At 38.8% G+C, this 16,930-nt stretch overlaps 1 protein-coding gene across 2 annotated transcripts in view; it reads right to left on the bottom strand.

Annotated features, from left to right (window-relative positions):
* Window positions 1-952: 952 nt before the first annotated feature.
* The window catches only part of eml3 (EMAP like 3), a 53,192-nt gene continuing 37,214 nt past the window's right edge, over window positions 953-16,930 (bottom strand). For both annotated transcript variants that reach the window (XM_017719956.2, XM_017719957.2), the window contains 16 exons: window positions 16,565-16,714; window positions 15,431-15,500; window positions 15,172-15,282; window positions 14,976-15,071; window positions 12,813-12,947; window positions 12,557-12,695; window positions 11,333-11,484; window positions 10,560-10,685; window positions 7,749-7,880; window positions 7,593-7,660; window positions 5,843-5,931; window positions 5,515-5,612; window positions 4,098-4,185; window positions 3,882-3,980; window positions 2,759-2,889; window positions 953-1,710 (listed from right to left, as the gene is read on the bottom strand). In XM_017719956.2, coding sequence (XP_017575445.1) covers window positions 1,480-1,710; window positions 2,759-2,889; window positions 3,882-3,980; window positions 4,098-4,185; window positions 5,515-5,612; window positions 5,843-5,931; window positions 7,593-7,660; window positions 7,749-7,880; window positions 10,560-10,685; window positions 11,333-11,484; window positions 12,557-12,695; window positions 12,813-12,947; window positions 14,976-15,071; window positions 15,172-15,282; window positions 15,431-15,500; window positions 16,565-16,714 — 1,915 coding nt within the window. In that variant the 3' untranslated portion in view covers window positions 953-1,479. The remainder of the gene's footprint in view (window positions 1,711-2,758; window positions 2,890-3,881; window positions 3,981-4,097; window positions 4,186-5,514; window positions 5,613-5,842; window positions 5,932-7,592; window positions 7,661-7,748; window positions 7,881-10,559; window positions 10,686-11,332; window positions 11,485-12,556; window positions 12,696-12,812; window positions 12,948-14,975; window positions 15,072-15,171; window positions 15,283-15,430; window positions 15,501-16,564; window positions 16,715-16,930) is intronic.

The raw sequence follows: 16,930 nt of genomic DNA, 5'->3' as shown, positions 1-16,930 counted from the left end.
CCTATAATAATAATAATGAAAAGAAAACTTTGAACTGTCATTTCCTTTACTTTTACAGACATGCACAGTTCAATCTAATTTTTGAATATAAAATAATAATATTATGAATAATAATATGAATAATATTATTATGAATAATAATTTAAAACACAACAACAAACCAACAATCATCATCATCATAATCAGTGCGATTATAATTGTTGTACCGCTGTGGATCCTTGTGCTCGCTCATCCTTGATTCATTGTCTTATCGCAGTGCTCTTGTTCTGAAGTCTTAGGCAGGGAACATGTAAGAATGCTTTAGATACGGTATCCTTACTCTCCGAAGTACAGCAAACGACAGATATGTCTGCTGGTGGAAGTCATTGGTGTGCTGCTGCTGCCCCCTGTAGGTAACAGGCCCGCATTGAACTCTTCGTTTTAATTTCGCCCTTGTCCTCTAGGTGGCGGGCAGGCACATCACTGCATTGTACAGCGCACATTTTCTCCTCACGTTGAGGACTTTATCTACTTAATTTTAAACTGACTGTGCACTCACTGGACGCTTTATTAGATGAGCTGCTTCTCTCTGACTTCTACAAGATGAACTAAGGAAGCAACACTACTGAGAATGAACCACCACCCAGACAATACTTGCTCAATGGTGGTCCTAAACGGGCAAAGGGGGCTAACAAATTATACAGAGAAACAGATGGACTACAGTTTGCAATTGTAGAACTACAAGTTCATCTGTCTGCTAAGTGGGGCTGATAAAATAAGACAATGAATGTAGATACAAGGTAAGTGTATGTAGTTGTGTAAGTGTCAAGTGAGTTAATGTTAATGAATCAAGAATAGATTTTGTTCCGAAGCATCCACAACAGCCTTGTTTCTAGGATTATGTGTGTGATCTGTACAGTATCTGCAGTCATATTTCAATTAAATACAACATCAATTTCACACAGACAATGGGTTTGGGTTTAATAGTGTGATGACACACATTTAATAATTCATAGCCAGACAGCGCACAGGAAATTAACAGAAGACACGGTTCACAGCTACAAACAAGCAACTGGTCAGTGATGTAAACATGTACTGCAATGAGTTACGTATGATAAATGAGAAACTTGCTTCTGAAAGACCTTCGTGAGATGATTTTTTTGTAAAGGCTCATACAAACTTTCTACAATCCAGTTTCATCAACAAAAACTTAATGTAATGTTAATGTGGTGAAATTCTAAGATCAGTTTACTTCACATAAAGATAAGCCCATTGACACATACAGCATGGGTCCTGTTTTCTATAAAACTGAGTAATATGATGTGTAAACCTCCTACAGTGAATGTCAACGCACCATTTATTTCCTTTTTGGCCATGACAGCTGGTTAAGAACACCATAACGTTGCTTTTTTTAAGCACAGGCTTCCTAAGGCTGAATAATGACTAAGTTGTGCAATATGATATTCTCTCTTTTATCCATCTCTTCATCTTTCTCTCTGTTCATCCCAGCTCTTTCTCCCTCTGGTTTCTGGGGTCTGAGGAGCTTGTGGAAGTGGAAGGAGGAAGAGAAAAGTTTGGGTGGTCCTTGTTGTCTGCAGCTCCGCTCCTCTTAACTCGCCATTGGAGGATGCATGCATCTTTCCCACCCAGTGACAGGAGGTGGCTGTCACAGTGTGTGAAGCGTACATTGGTCACGTGACTACCATGACCCTCGTACCTGTGACTAGGTGCCTGAAGAAAAAGAGAAAAAAAAAAGACATCAAGAATAAATCTCACGATTTAAACGCATTTCTTTAAACTTTGATATTCAAAGTATGGAGTATGGAGATCCCGCGACCCTGATGGAGAAGCGGCTTAGAAAATGGATGGATGGATGGAGTATGGAGATTATGTGCACTATATAGTCAAAAGTATGTGGACAACTGATCATCACACCTATACGAGCTTGTTGGACATCCCATCCCATTCCAAAACCATGGACCAAACCCATATATGTCATCAGACGGCCACATAGTCAAGTGTGATTCATAACCCCAGAGAACAGGTTTCCACTACTCCAGAGTCCACAGCTCTAAAGTCATGAAAATCCGTATCATGAAGCTTCTGACACAAAGTTCTTGTGTTGATGATGCTTTCAGTGGCAGTTTGGATCTCTGCGATCTTTACGGGTTAGTACTCGGTGACCGCTCCGGAAGTCTGCGATAGCATTTACAGTTGACCAGGGTCAGAAGTTTCACAAACTGACTTGTAACATTCTATGATGGTGCCATGTGTAAAGTCACTGAGCTCTTCAGTGCAGCCCATTCTACTGCCAGTGTTTGCCCACAGAGACTGCGATGTACTTGATTTTATACACTTATTAGCAATGGGTGTGGCTGATACACTTGAACTCTATAATTGGGAGGGGTGTCCACATACATTTGTGTCCCTCGTGTCCCTGTTAGTTTGTGTCCCTGGTCATACTAAGCACAATTCATTCATAAGACAAAATTCTTGTTTTCCTATAATGTGAATTAAAATGAAATGACATTTTCTGTCCTCTGAATAGTCTTCTGAGTCTTGGCCCCGTCAACATGCTTCAGCGAGTGGACAAATATAATATTACTAAATTAATTTAATGTTTCACATCCCCCTTCCGCTGCCCAACCTTTTATTGAGCTAAATGCTTAACTAGTTCAGAGACCCTCCCTGATACTGTGTTTCAGTTGGAAATTCATCATAGTAGGAAAGAAAATGCTTTATGATTTCCTATTTACGTTGATTTCAAACTTGAACTGACCTTTGGTTTAGGGCATGGATACTGGAACAAGTGAACTTTGCAGAAGTCATCAGCCACGGCCACCACTCGCTCACTGTGAGAGCGACACAGAGCGTTGATGTCTGTCCCATCTGAGCCCTCTAGCCACACGCCTGCACACATTGCCACAGACACATAGTATAACAGTACATGCAATGCATGTTATCACTACAGATGCTCTAACAGGACTCGGCAAGGTAACAAGCAAAGCCCCTGTGGGTGACCACCTAACATCCACACAGTATGTCTAACACAGAAACTGCTGCATCATTTCTTATAAAAGAGAATAAGGCAGGTCTAGCGTAAACAGCTTAAGAATAGTTAAGTTGAAACATTTTCTTTATCACATTAGTGAAAATTCAAAATGAATAAGCATATCAAATAATATGATATGATGACATTCCAGACATACAGTGCATAGTTAATCTACTCCATGCTCAATTACAATAAACCATTAAACAGAAAAAAATGTTAAGAATGCTTTGAACACAAACACAAGATAAAGTGTCTTATCTTGTGATTTGGTCGCTGAAATGAGCCTAAGATGAGAGTTTATACAACAGTTCTGCAAAATTAAGCGAAAAGTAAAGCAAAAAACGCCCTGAATATTGCACGACATGCGCTTTAATATTGCCAGTTCTTTCTGGGGGAAAAATGTCAGGGCTTTTTGCATTGGGGATAGAGCTACAAAACTCACTCGCAATATCAAGTTCAGCTCAGCTTCTTCACTGATTTAAGACTGCCAGATCAAACTGAACATTGTTTTGTTTGAGACAGTTTGCACTTCATAGGCCATCTGCTGAACTGTATTCTCTTTGTTTTTTGCCAATTCCAGTTTGTTTAGTTTTTCAATTATCACAGCTGGCAACTGAAAAGCTTAGGAGCAACAAATATTCTGTTTTATATATATACATACATACATACATACATACATACATGTATGTATATACATATATTGTAATATGCTGTTTTTTGTGATAGAACTAATCTCAAGATTATGCTGTTAAAACTAACAGTTGTATGTCACGATAAAATGACACTCTTCAAATTAATTCAACAACCACCAACATTCAGAAGAGGCATTTTTTGTTGTTGTGTCTCTTACCCATCACATGGAAGCCCAGCACACATGTATAAGAGGCCCATTCACGATCCTTACTCTCATAACGGTTTCGCAACAATTTACAACCTCCGGTCACATCCCCTGTATTATAAAAGCACAAACAATACTGTGTTAACCTGGCTTAAGACATTTGGCAAGAGAGTAAATAATGCGATCTGTACATTTGCACACGAGATGGACAAAGTGTAGAACACTTACAGTAAAGGATTTCATAATCGCCGGAATTGGACATGATATATTTCCCATCTTTGGACCAATCCAGATGGGTGATAAAACTGGAATGTCCCTGAAACGACACAGAACAGAGCCTAACATTGTAACTACAGTGCTGTAAAAAAAAATAAATAAATAAAATGTATAGCTCTCCCACTAAATGGTTTCAGATCCTTATACAAAATGTAAAGGGAACCATAAAAAACACAAACCACAGTTTTTAAATGATCTTTTTCTTTATTAAAAGAAAAATAAGTTTTACAACACTTATGTGTCTCTTTGCCGAACTGCTTTAACTGAGCCACACTGGGGGCTTCTGAGTATGAATTACACATTATTGGTCCTGCACCAGCATCTCAATGGGGTTCAAGTCAGGGCTTTGACTTGGGCACTCCACATCTTAATTTTGTTTCTTTTGAACTAAACAGAAGGGGCACTTGCTTTTGTGCTTCAGACACTTCAGATCAGAATAGTCACTGTGCTCTTGGAGGAATCTGCTATGCCAGCCACTTCTGGGAAGATTCATCACTGCTCTGAATTTTCTCCTTTTAGAAATAATGGCTTTCAGTGTGGTTTGGTGAAGTCCCAGGGCCTTGACAATGGCTCTGTAACCCTTTCCAGTCTGATATATTTCTCTTCTGTAACCCTTTCCAGACTGATATACACCTATTCTGTAATTTCTTTTGATTGTGGCATAATGTGCTGCTTGTTGAGACCTTTTAGCCTTCTTCATTACTGGAAAGGTTCTATTTAAGTGGTTCTATTTCATTTCAAAGGGCTGGCAGTAATCAAGCCTGAGTGTGTCTAGTTTAAATTGACTCCAATTATCAACTAAATATGGTTAATTGGTTGATTCAGTAACTAAAGGGGCAGCTACTTTTTCCCCACACAGGTCTCACTGATGTTAAATAACTGTTTTTCTTCAATAAATTAAATGATCATTTAAAAACTGTATTTTGTGTTTACTCAGAGGATCTGAAACAATTAGTGTGACAAATATGCAAAACAGAAGAAAACGGCATTGTGTAGACCTTATAGATATTTATATAACATTTATAGGCCCATTTGTGCTGTTATTTAAAAACCTTTTTGTCTGTTTCTTTCTCTTTCTTCTCTGTTTAAAAATGGCAGTCAATATTTAAATCTGTGTGAATATATAATGACGAATGGACCAACAGAAAGGGTCCAGAATTACCTTTCATTTCATTATATTAATTTACATTAAAGTTAAGAACACTTACTGTCCTGCAAAATTTGAGATATGAGGTTTTCTTACAACAGCAATACTATAATTGCCCTTGATACGATGACAAACACTTGGTAATACACATTATAGCCATATAAATCACTTCCAAGTGCAACTCAAGAACCTGGCACATCTGTTCTAGCACGCTTCGCTTACCGTGCACTTTCCGAAACGTGTGTAGCGTCGGCCCCCCTCTGTCACGCTGTAAATGTAAATGAAGTTGTCATGGGAACCAACAGCCACAAAGCTGCCATCTGTGGAGAGAAAAGCAATGAACTCAAGGAGACGGCGTGGAAGCATACAGAAATAAGACACTTCCAATTCATCTTGATGACACAGATGCAGTAATGACATGCTGTGGTACAACACAGATAACAGCAGTGAATTTGGGCAGTTATATCTGCAGGCATGAACCTAGTAATAAATGGCATGCTCCTTTTGGTATGAAGTCTGTGGAGACTGTGTATGAGCTGCGAGATCTGACCTGGTGAGTATCTGATGACCGAAAGCTGCTCATTGCCATCAATTAAGTCAGACACCACCTCTCTGGTCTGCAGGTCCAACACCAGCCACCTGTAGCAGAGCACAAGAGAGAAGATGAGGAGGAGGAGGATGATGATGACGATGTTCTCTCTAAAGGGCCAATATGCTACATTTTCCTAGTATTTAATTTTTTTTCTGAACTCTGCTGATGCTTGTGCAGTTTTATGTTTATAATATAGTTTATGATTCATTTCAGCATTACAATGTCCAACCTCTTCTCATCTTTTAGAATTAAACAGGCTTTTTTGTTACTGTACCTTTAAAACTGATATGTGTAAATGTCTCACATGCAACATGAAGTCATATGCAGAAGTGTGGGCACTCTTTGTCCCAGTAGTTTTCTAAGTGAAAATAAGTCAGCACATCCTCTACACAGAACAAACTTCTCTAAACAATTACTGTTTATTTGCTAAATTTAACAAACTGGGAAAAAAAGTGGCCTGTGAAAATGTTAAAATTTATAACTTATGGATGATGAACAGTGCGTTTTGTGGCACTCAGCACAATGTTGACGGTTTTTAAATATTTGAGGCTTTAAATGTTGCACTTTTCAGCCGCAGTGTCTGCTGTGCTGTAGCTAACACTAAGTTTGAAACGGTATTGTCTGAATGGCCCTTTTTCTTTTGTTACAGTTTCCAAGACTGTTCTATGTGAATGAACTCTGTTCTGACGGTCTGCCTTGTATTCAGCCTCTTTTAAACAGCAGTAAAGCTGAAACACTCCTTATAACTTTGTGAGTAAACAGATACACACTCGCTGAGCACTTTATTAGGAATACTATGCCAATACTGGGTAGGGTTTCCCTTTACTCTCAGAAAAGCCTCAAATCTGAATGGCATGGATTCCACATAAAGCTGAAAACATTCCTTTGTGATTCTGATCTATGTTGACATGATGGCATCATGCAGTTCCTGCAGATTTTTCAGGTGCACTTTCATGCTGTGAATCTCCTGTTCTACCACATCCCAAATGTGTTCTGTTGGATTCAGATATGATGACTGGGAAGGTCACTGAAGAAAACTGAACTGTCATGTTCATAGAACCAGTTGACTTATGCTTTGTTACCTGGTGCTTTTATCATGCTGTAAGTAGCCATTAAAAATTGGTTTGGGTATGAAACAATGTACATGGTCAGTAACAATATTCAAACAGGCCATGGCATTCAAGAGATGACTGAATGGTATTTGTTGTACATACAACATCATTGTTTAAAAATAAGGAAAACCGGATTTTCCATGATATGGCCTCTTTGAAGAAATACTCCAATGTTCATCAACCTAATCTCTGCTTATATGGTTTTGACAATTTCCTGTAGTTAAAAAAAAAACTTTCAATTTTAAACACAACTGTAACAGAAGATAATGAACAGTTGCTTCAGTACATGCGTAAGTGTGTTTCAAGGGTTTCTGTTCTTTTCTACATTGGGAAAAGGCATCAAAAGAATTGAACATGTTAACCGACTGTATGTTACAGGTGCAGAAGACAGAGTTCAGAGCTGAAAACACACAAGTATTTCTTTCATTCTCTGTATAGATACTCACATTACTGTCATTTTGTCTCCCGAGCAGCATTTTGACATGAAAAAACCCCAGATCCCTTTTACATTTGCAAGAAAAATAAGCATAACCACAATATATTTGTTATGCGTTCTCAGCATGTAAATGTAGCTGTGCAGTGCAATAGCAGTTTACCTTCCAGTGCTCAGTCCAACCGAAACAACAGCTCCACTGGGACTGAAATCAGCGCACAGACCCGACTCCTGAAACAGAAAAGAATTGATACACTTCCAAACAACATGTCTTTGTAGGGGGTTCAGTCTGCGTAGTGCCGTGTGTGAGCTGTCTGACCTCCAGTGTGGTGCACCAGCTCAGACTGTGCTCTTCAGCGTTCCACACACACACTTGTTTATCATTCCCACATGTGAGAAAGATGTTCTGGAAGGGATGTGTGGCCAGACCCCACATCTCATCTACATGGCCCTGCCAAACACAAACAGGCAGACACACAAACAAACACAGAGAAGAGAGTTAATGTTGCTTTAATATACTAGTTTAAAAATCTCAAATGACTCTTTATCAAAATCACAATTTCAAAGAACTGCCATTTTAGTTGTTGCCCATATTATTTACATACTGTCTTAAAAAATTAAAGGACCCCATCTCACTTTTTATTGTTTTCCCAAGGTCCACTTTTAATGTTTGTATTTGTGTTTACAAACCAAAAAATGTCAATTAATTTTTTCACAACAATTTTCCAACCTTCCACTTTATACAAACTACAAATGCAAGTTAAGACTATATAGTAGACTATATTTACTGACAAGGGTTTTCTGAAGCATGCCCCAGCCCATGTGGCTATATTTATTGGAAGCATATAAGTTTTTAATGCTGTGCCATCTGAGGAATCAAAGGTCACAGTTCAATATTGGTTTTTTATCCTTGCCCTTTATGCACGGAGATTTCACTGGATTCTAGTACTGAGACTCGACACATCCTCGCTCATAAAAGACTCTGCCTTTCCTGAGTGCTCTTTTTATACATAAGCATGACTGCATCCCCTGTTTAAGATGTTTTTTGGACCATTTCACAGTGTTCCTGGTCTTCAACTGCCCCATCATAACTTTTTTGGAATGTGCAGCCGGCATCAGTTTTACAATGAGCTTGTATTTACAAAACAATGATGATCAAAAGAAAAAACAGTAAAATCTTGTCTTTATACGGTTTTTATTTCAATGAAGGTCAAAAAGAATTCATGGCTTTCTGTTTTTATCTGCATTTTACACACTGTCCCAAACTGGGTTTGTATAATTTACATTACATTTTCCAGCCTTTCTTTAACCATTAGAATTAAACAGGCTGTTCAAGGCACTTTTTTCAAGTATTTTATTTTTTCCATGAGATCCACCAATGTTTGTGTTCAATAATGTTTGTACCAAAAATGATCATTATTTTTACCACATTCCACCCTCTCTTTATCCCTTAGGATTAAACAGCCTTTTTTATTACTGTGTCTTTAAGACAGATATATGTAAATAAGTTATGTTCTGATTGGCTGTCCTGTATTGTACCTCATTCAATAGGCAGTATGGATTGAAACACCCCTTATAACTTATAACCCCTTATAATATATATATATATATGTCTCTCAAAACATGTCAGTTTTGCGGTTATCTATTAATGAACTGTATGGACTGGTAAGGGAATGGCAAGTTTTGAAACTTTAACAGTGTTTACATGCTCCATTGAAGTCTTATTTAAAACAAGTGAAGGAAATTAGTATTTCTATGATATGGGCTCTTCAAACAGGGAATTTTAACATAAAGAACAACACAAAGCTTATCAACTATAGATGACTTAGACCAATCAGAAGCAACCAAACACCCATGAGCTGTGCATGTGACAATATAACCACAACTAACAGGCAGTAAGTTCAACTCAGAAAAAACACCAAGTCTAGATCTCAACCCCTTAAATGGCCAGGGCCCCACGGCAGGCCCAAAGTTTTAATACACACTTCTATAACCTAAGCAGTTTGCACTGAAGTCCCTGTAGTTACTGAATTCTAAGACACAGAATGTAATTAGCCTGAGATTTAAAGGGGTTAATTTACAAAATATAGTCAGAATATAGTCACAACACAATTACACAGCTTCCCTGAAGCATTTAGCCCTACCCAAATGTAGTCAGCTAAGACAGGTTTCATGTCTGATGTTTGCTTCCCTATTTTGCACTTGAGCTGCAAGGCTACTCTAAGAGGCAAATGCCTCCTAATAGTCTGGGGCAAAACAACGTTTCATTTTGTTAGTTTGCATAATTCTGAGATATGCATTTGATGTTTAAATTATGGTAAAAAGTCTGTCTTTATTTTAATTCCCTTAGCCTTATACTATGATATGCTGAGGGATATAATATATAATCTTGTGTGTGGTAGTGGTTTAGAAAAGTTTTGTTTTCTAACAGTGTCACAACCATACCAGGATGCTAGAACTGTGCTTGGGTTTAATGAGAAATGAGGAGCTGCTAAGGTACATGTCTGTTGAGCTTTTTATCTTAGGTTTAATTATGTTTTGGCTATTGTTACTAAAATAGTGTGAAGAAAGTCAAGATGAAGATTGCTCAAATACATTTGCTTATGTCTTTCTAACACTGTATGACTTGGTGTCATCTGTAAAAGCCGACAAAAGTATGCTGCCTAACTAATAACAGCACTTCTTGATGGCTGCTTTTTATCTGTATTTTTACATGATTTAGCTATGCAGTTGAAAGATGCTGCCTGGCAGGAACAAGCTTTCATTACTTATTAGCTATACTAGCCTCACAGCTCCAGTGAAAACTAAAGAGGATAATTAGACACTAAACATGTCTTGGCTGGCTGGGTGACTGCCTTTGGGATGAGGGATAAATAGTCTAAATCTTGGATTTTGGCTGCACTTTGGCTTTAAGAGATATCTTTTTGTGCAGTAGTTCAGAGGTCAATAGCACAGCAGTATGCACAGAATGTCGATGGGCTGGATGGACTGGCACTGTGCCAAAAAGACAATTCTATTGCATCACACTTGCACAAAAGTTCATGTTCAGATGAAGCTGGTACTAAATATGCCGCGTTACACTGAAAGCATGATTTATTAACAGCACAAACTCTTCAAAACCATGACGTACCTGCACGGTGGCCACAAACCCATCTGAAAACGTGCCACGGAGAATCGCATTCCGGGTTGTTCCAACCAGCAATTCCTCACCGTCCACATCTGCAATGGTACGGACCGCTCCATATTTCTCTGGAATCTACAGAGATAACGAGGTCAGCTTTTAGCCTCTGTCTCTCTCTCTCCTTTTTCTTTTCACTTTTGTCACTCTTTCCCTCACCCCCTTTCTCTTTCTCTTACTTCCATTATTTGTGTCTCTCTTCCACTCTCTCTGCCCTTTTCTCTCCTTCTCTCTCCCCCTTTCTATCACTCTCTCTTGCTCTCATTCTCTCACTTGCTTTCTTTCCCCCTTCTCCCATTCTCACTGTTTATCTCCCCCTTTTGGACTCTCTCTCTTTTCTTTCTCTCCCATTTCCTTTTCTTTGTCACTCTCTCCTACAACTCCCCACCTCCTTTTCTCTCTCTTTCACTCCTTTCCTCTATTTCTCTACTACTCTCTCTCTCTCTCTCTCTCTCTTCTGCCATTCTCACTGTTTTTCTCTCTCCCCCATTTGGACCCTCTCACTCTATTCTCCCTCTTTTTTTCTCCCCCCCTACCGTCACTCTCTTCCCCACGTTCCCTTTCTCTTACACTTTTTCTTTCCTCTTCCCTGTCTCTCCCTTTTTTGACTCTCCTTCTCCTTTTTCTCTCCCCCTTCAAAAATACACACAAAGCACTCCTTTTTCCAATATCCAAATGAAAAACAAACACACACACACACACTCTCTCTCTCTCTCTGTTTTCACCTCACACTCTCTCTCAGGCGCCAGATCTGCACTCCAGCGGATGATTCTGCGGTCTTTGCCGCCGCCGCTGAGCAGAGCACCACCCTGCAGGACGCAGAGGGTGAACACACTGCCCTCATGAGCACGCGTCTGCTTCATGATCTGAAACGTCTCTGCAGGAGAGAGAAGAGCAAACACAGGTATAACGTCAAAGAGTCTTTCACCGCTGAAACTAAACAAAAACAAAACTTCAGATACCAAACACTCTTGACTGATTCACTGCCTCTGGGATGACTGGGAAATTGTCTTAATTGCAGTTAATTACTCATGCAGTAATTTAGATGTGTCGAATAATGAGAGGCTGGATGGACTGAGCAGGGGGGCCCAAACTTCTTTCCAGTTTTTGTGGTGTGTTGAAGGTCAAAAAGACAAAACAGCGTATGAATAAAAACAATGAATTTTAACACTATTTGTGACCAAACTACTTAATAAATAAAAAGAAAGAAAAAACTATAAAGATAAGTTTGTTCTCTCATCGGAAGGGGGCGGGGGGTTGGGGGGGGGTTTGTTGGGGGGCTGGGGTGACTGTGGCCCATGGACCTCACTTCAGACAGCTGGATTAGAGTATGCACATCGCCATACAGTTATATACAGCATATTTAAAATGAACTATTTTTATGTTTTTTGTTTTTAATTATTTTCTCACTAGTTTAGAAATGATGGGGGTTGGAAGGCAAGAACATAAACATTAAAATGCTGGTTCTGCTCGGAGTGTACAGCCGTTTCTGAGCCATGTTTTTTTTCCTCTGCCTTTAAGACTGATATGCGTAATTGGCCTCTGTTCTGATTCAAAACAGCATACCAGGCTGAAGTATCCAGAACAAACTATTAAAGTACAAGAGAGACATCAGGAAAAAAAAGAAATCAGCCCCTCCTTTTTGGGTGTCTAAATCCTTTAAAAGGCTGAAACAATACTTGTGCCTCATAGCATCCACGAACAGCAGAGTTTAATCGTTCTCTCTGACATCTCTCGATCCAGTACCTCTACTATAGGCTGTCGGCAGAAACTCTCCGCCTTATTTCAATGTGAGTGGGTGGGCTATAGTGCAGTAGGCTGAATGGGGTATATTTGTGCCAGCACAACCATGCTGAAGGCAGCTCAGTTTGCACATATGGATTGCATGGGCTGTGGTGTGAAACTATAATGCATGGATAAACACTGTAATTAATGATGCAAACATATACCTTTTGCTCCTTTGCCCAATGTCTTGATGTCTGCTGCTGACTTGCCCCATGTGAGGATGTTTCCTTCAGAATCACCTGTTAGCACATCCCCCGTTAAACTGAACACAAAACACATGATGAACTTGGGCTTCTTGTATTTCTGAAACAAAAAGAACAAAGAACAAATTCAGAACTCAAAAGTCACTTCTCTCAAATGCAGCATTTCACTGATGCAGAAATCTACTCTTGTTCCAACACAACTTTTAACGGCACTCACTCCAAAGATGCCCTGCTTCTTGGTCAATGTCCCAGCACTCAGGGTCCAGAAGTAAACATGAGATTTCCCACATGTGATAATGTTGTTAGTGTCTGCAGGGTTGAACTCCACGGCGAACACTGCCTCATTAGTGCTCTATAGAAAGCACAAACATGCAATTTACATACCGCTGTTGTATAAAGAAAACTTCACATCCCCTCAGACCCCTTCTCCTAGTGGATGAATCTGATAACTGTGTGTGCATTAAAACAATATTCAAAGAGAACTCAGTCAAAACAACTACTATCGATCTACTATCGTCATCATTATGAGTATAATGTTGATTTTGCATGAGACTTAAAACTTTTTTTCTAACTAACCTTTTTTTCTGGTATCTTGAGGTCCACTTATGATGTTTGTGTGAGTTTGCGTACAAAAACTGCTAATAATTACACTGTTTTTTGTTACTGTGTCTAAGACTGAGGCTGATTTACATAAATAAGCTCTGTTCTGATTGGCCACCCTGTATTGTGCCTTATTTAAAAAGCAGTCCCGGCTTAAAGGCTCCTTATAACTTCTGTGTAAATGGGCGGAACTAAGCTGCTGAAGTTTGAACAGGTGGATATATGTTAACGTGTTGGTTTTTGTGACATCACAAAAGTCTTATTTTTCAATGAAATTAGCCTTTTAAAAATGTTACCACAAGGCAAAATGGTACAGCTCAACACAGTTCACATCAGATTAACCAGTGAAAATACCAGCATTATTATTTAATGCATCATAAAAATAACTGATTCGTTATTTCATGTGTCATTAATGGTATGATCTAGAAAAATTTGAAAAAGGTCCCAACAATTTCTTCCAAATTTTCTAATGCATTCCAAAAAACAAGCTTCCAATAATGCTGTAATGTCCAAATTTCAACAATAATTAAAAAATAATAAATGCTTCTTAAGCTGCCCTGATGATGCCCTCAAATGACCTCACTGTGGTCCTTTTTTAGTTTTATTTCCAGCACAAGCATTCTCCACAGCATACTGTAGGGTTAGGTTCCCACCCATAGATTAAGCAAATACTCAGTCAAATCTCAGAGCTAATTCTTCACTGAGAACCCTTTTTTAATGCCAGGAATAGAATTGTGTGTCCAGGAAGCAGGCCCAACTGCTCAGTAAATCACCTCTAGCAGTCCCTCTCTCAAAACTCCTTAATCATGCCATCGCATCAGAAGCATATCTTAAAACTGAAAGTGGATAAGCTGTCAGCTATGCTTGCACAGTGTGTTTGCGCCAAGGTCCTAAATAACATTTTCTAACGTGCATCTAGGGGGAAACTACAGAATAATTTGCTGAGCAAACGTCATGACAAATGGGCCCACTACACTGAGCACTCCTACTTCTCCAACAGTAACAAACTCGCTACTCCTCAGAAGCCCCCGCACTCCACCGCACAAGCAGTGGCTTAAAATATTTACAGCGTTCCCAAGGCAACGCTCAGATTGCACTTGGGATATGAACAGGAACGGAATCAGAAGCTGCCTACATTTTTAATTCGCTAACTGAGTACTGCACAGGGAGAGCTGCTAAAGCAATCTTGGAAATCATACTCTTAACTGCAACAGACATTATGCAATACTGATGACTCCAACAGGATCCAAATGGAAGAGCACAGTTAGATTTCCCTGAGGGGGCGTATATGACGTGCTATAATATTCACATTATGAACAAATATTTAGCAGGGCTGTCACAATGACTCGATTAAACCCAATGAATCAGTTCACATTTCAAATTTACCTTCATGATAGCTCTGTAGTTAGGTGGCAGTGCATGATGACAATTTTCATCTTCCCTCTCTTACAGTAATCAACAGTGCCTGATGGACTCATTTTTACATTTACATCTATTTGTGCAATATAGTGTTTTCAACAACTTTCTAGTTCATTTTTTACAGTAAAGTATTTTGGATTATTTAAAAAGCTCTGCAGGGTTTATTCCTTTTTGGTCCAGATTTTAAAAAGATCATTCAATTAACTGACAATTGACAGGCTTCTGTGACTTTTCAGAATTTTCCAACCACCAATAAAATAATTAATAATATTATTAACCGTTAATTAATTACTAATAAAACTTATAGCTACAACATTTAGCATGGTGATTTCATACAGTGAGCGTGCATGTACCTACACACCTTCACTTCAACAACTTTGGTATTTTTGTTCCAGTCCCAGACAGACAGCATGTGCTCATTGGAGTCATCGATCACACACAGAAACGCCCCAGCATCCTAAAACAAAATGCTCAAGATTTATAATGACACACTGGATCCTAAAATTATTTATTTCCATCGCTTTTATTTTGTATTATGAATGGCAGGCAGCACATACCGCATTTGAAAAGGCCACAGATCCGACACCTCGCTCAAATGTGCCCAGGCCAATCTGCTGCAGGGTGACTAGTGTAGTGGAGTCCCAGATGTGGACAAACGGCTGTAAAGGCTGGTTCACAAACGCACACATATATATTAGCAACCTGCAAATACTAGAGCTGCTGAGTTCTTCAACTGGCCATGCAAGAAAGCACTACAATACAATGTAAATTAGTAAATAAAGTCTTCTGATTTCAATAACCTGTCTCCAAACTCACCTTGCCATCCTTATCCACGCCTGCTGTCTGTCCAGATGCAATGAGCACCTTGTCTGGATGGATTGCTAGACTGCAGTGCAAGAGAGAAAACACAAAATACAAATCTGCTCAAATACAGCACTACAGGCCGATATCGTATATTTTTCTGGTATCCTATTTTTTGACCTGAGGTGCACTTTTTTCAAGGTTTTTATGTGCCAGAAAGGTCATAATTCAATGTTAGCTGACCATTTTCCAAACTCTTCAACCCTAAACAGACTGTTTCTGTACTTTTAAGATTAATTTATGTTAATGAGCTCTAATCTGGTTGACTGCCCTGCACTGTTCCTCATTCATAAAGCAGTCCAGACTGAAAGTCAATACATCCTCTATAGAGAACACACTTCTACACATTTTAATGCAGAATTGCTGTTTAAAATAAAACATAAAAAGTAGCCTGTACAGGTTATGGCACATTTTATACTTTCTTTTCTTTTTTTTTCCCCCCAATATGTTCAAATATAATTTGTTCACTAAAATTTGCATGGCACATTTAACTTTCCCTGTAGGGAATATGTTCATTTATTTCCATTTCAAACATGCTACATACAACTGTATGCGAATATGTTTTAATTAAATTAAAAAGTAACATTTAAAAACAGGCTATTTTTACAGCTCAGTATTCAAATATCTTCTACATGAATTTAAAAGTGAACAGTATGCTTTGAAACGTTAACATGTTGCATGCTACATCAAACTCTTTTATTGCCAAATATGAAGCAAAACGCTTTTCCATGGAATGCTAAATGGAGTTTCTGTAAAGAAGTAATCTGTTCACATGGAAAAAAAAAAATGCCACTGTCAAAACAAATCTGTCGCTGTCATAACAAAACCATTAACTGAAATGTCAACTTTGTAGAAGAACATAACCTAATATAACAAGATTTGATTCCAAGTAGTTCTGAGTCACTTCTATTGGTTCATTCCTTATTTAAATGCTCACAATGTCAAAGGCAGCTGGTGTTTTTGAACGATATAAGGAAGTGAAAACGAGTTACAAGGTTTTGATATGACAGCGAGGAATGCAGAATGTTTTCATCTTTTCTGAAGGACATCATGGTGTGGCGTTGTGTGGCGTTTCTAGTTTAAACTCACCATCGTACACAGTCTGTGTGTTTGCGGTAATGTCGTTGCGTTCGTTTAGTGACGTGGTAAAGAACTACCACACAGGCTAAAAAATACACCGCCTCTCCTGAGGGCAGCATGTACAAGTTCCCCCTACAGTCACGTCCTCGGTAGCCATAGCTACAGCCAGGGGGTCAAGGAATAGTAATGGTAATGTTGCTGTTCATGTAATGCTTTCCTTTACAGTACCTTAAGTTCGAGGTGCTAACTGGGTAAGCATACTGCGTATTATGTAAACATGATGGGAAGTTTCTGAGACTAACTGTGTAACTAAATGACACTGAAATGCCAGCAGGGTTATAAGGAGTAAAAAAACAGTGCAAAGACTTTAGGAGT

This window comes from Pygocentrus nattereri, chromosome 2, assembly GCF_015220715.1.
Source record: "Pygocentrus nattereri isolate fPygNat1 chromosome 2, fPygNat1.pri, whole genome shotgun sequence".
Taxonomy (NCBI): domain Eukaryota; kingdom Metazoa; phylum Chordata; class Actinopteri; order Characiformes; family Serrasalmidae; genus Pygocentrus; species Pygocentrus nattereri.
This window is presented reverse-complemented; position numbering and strand designations above follow the sequence as displayed.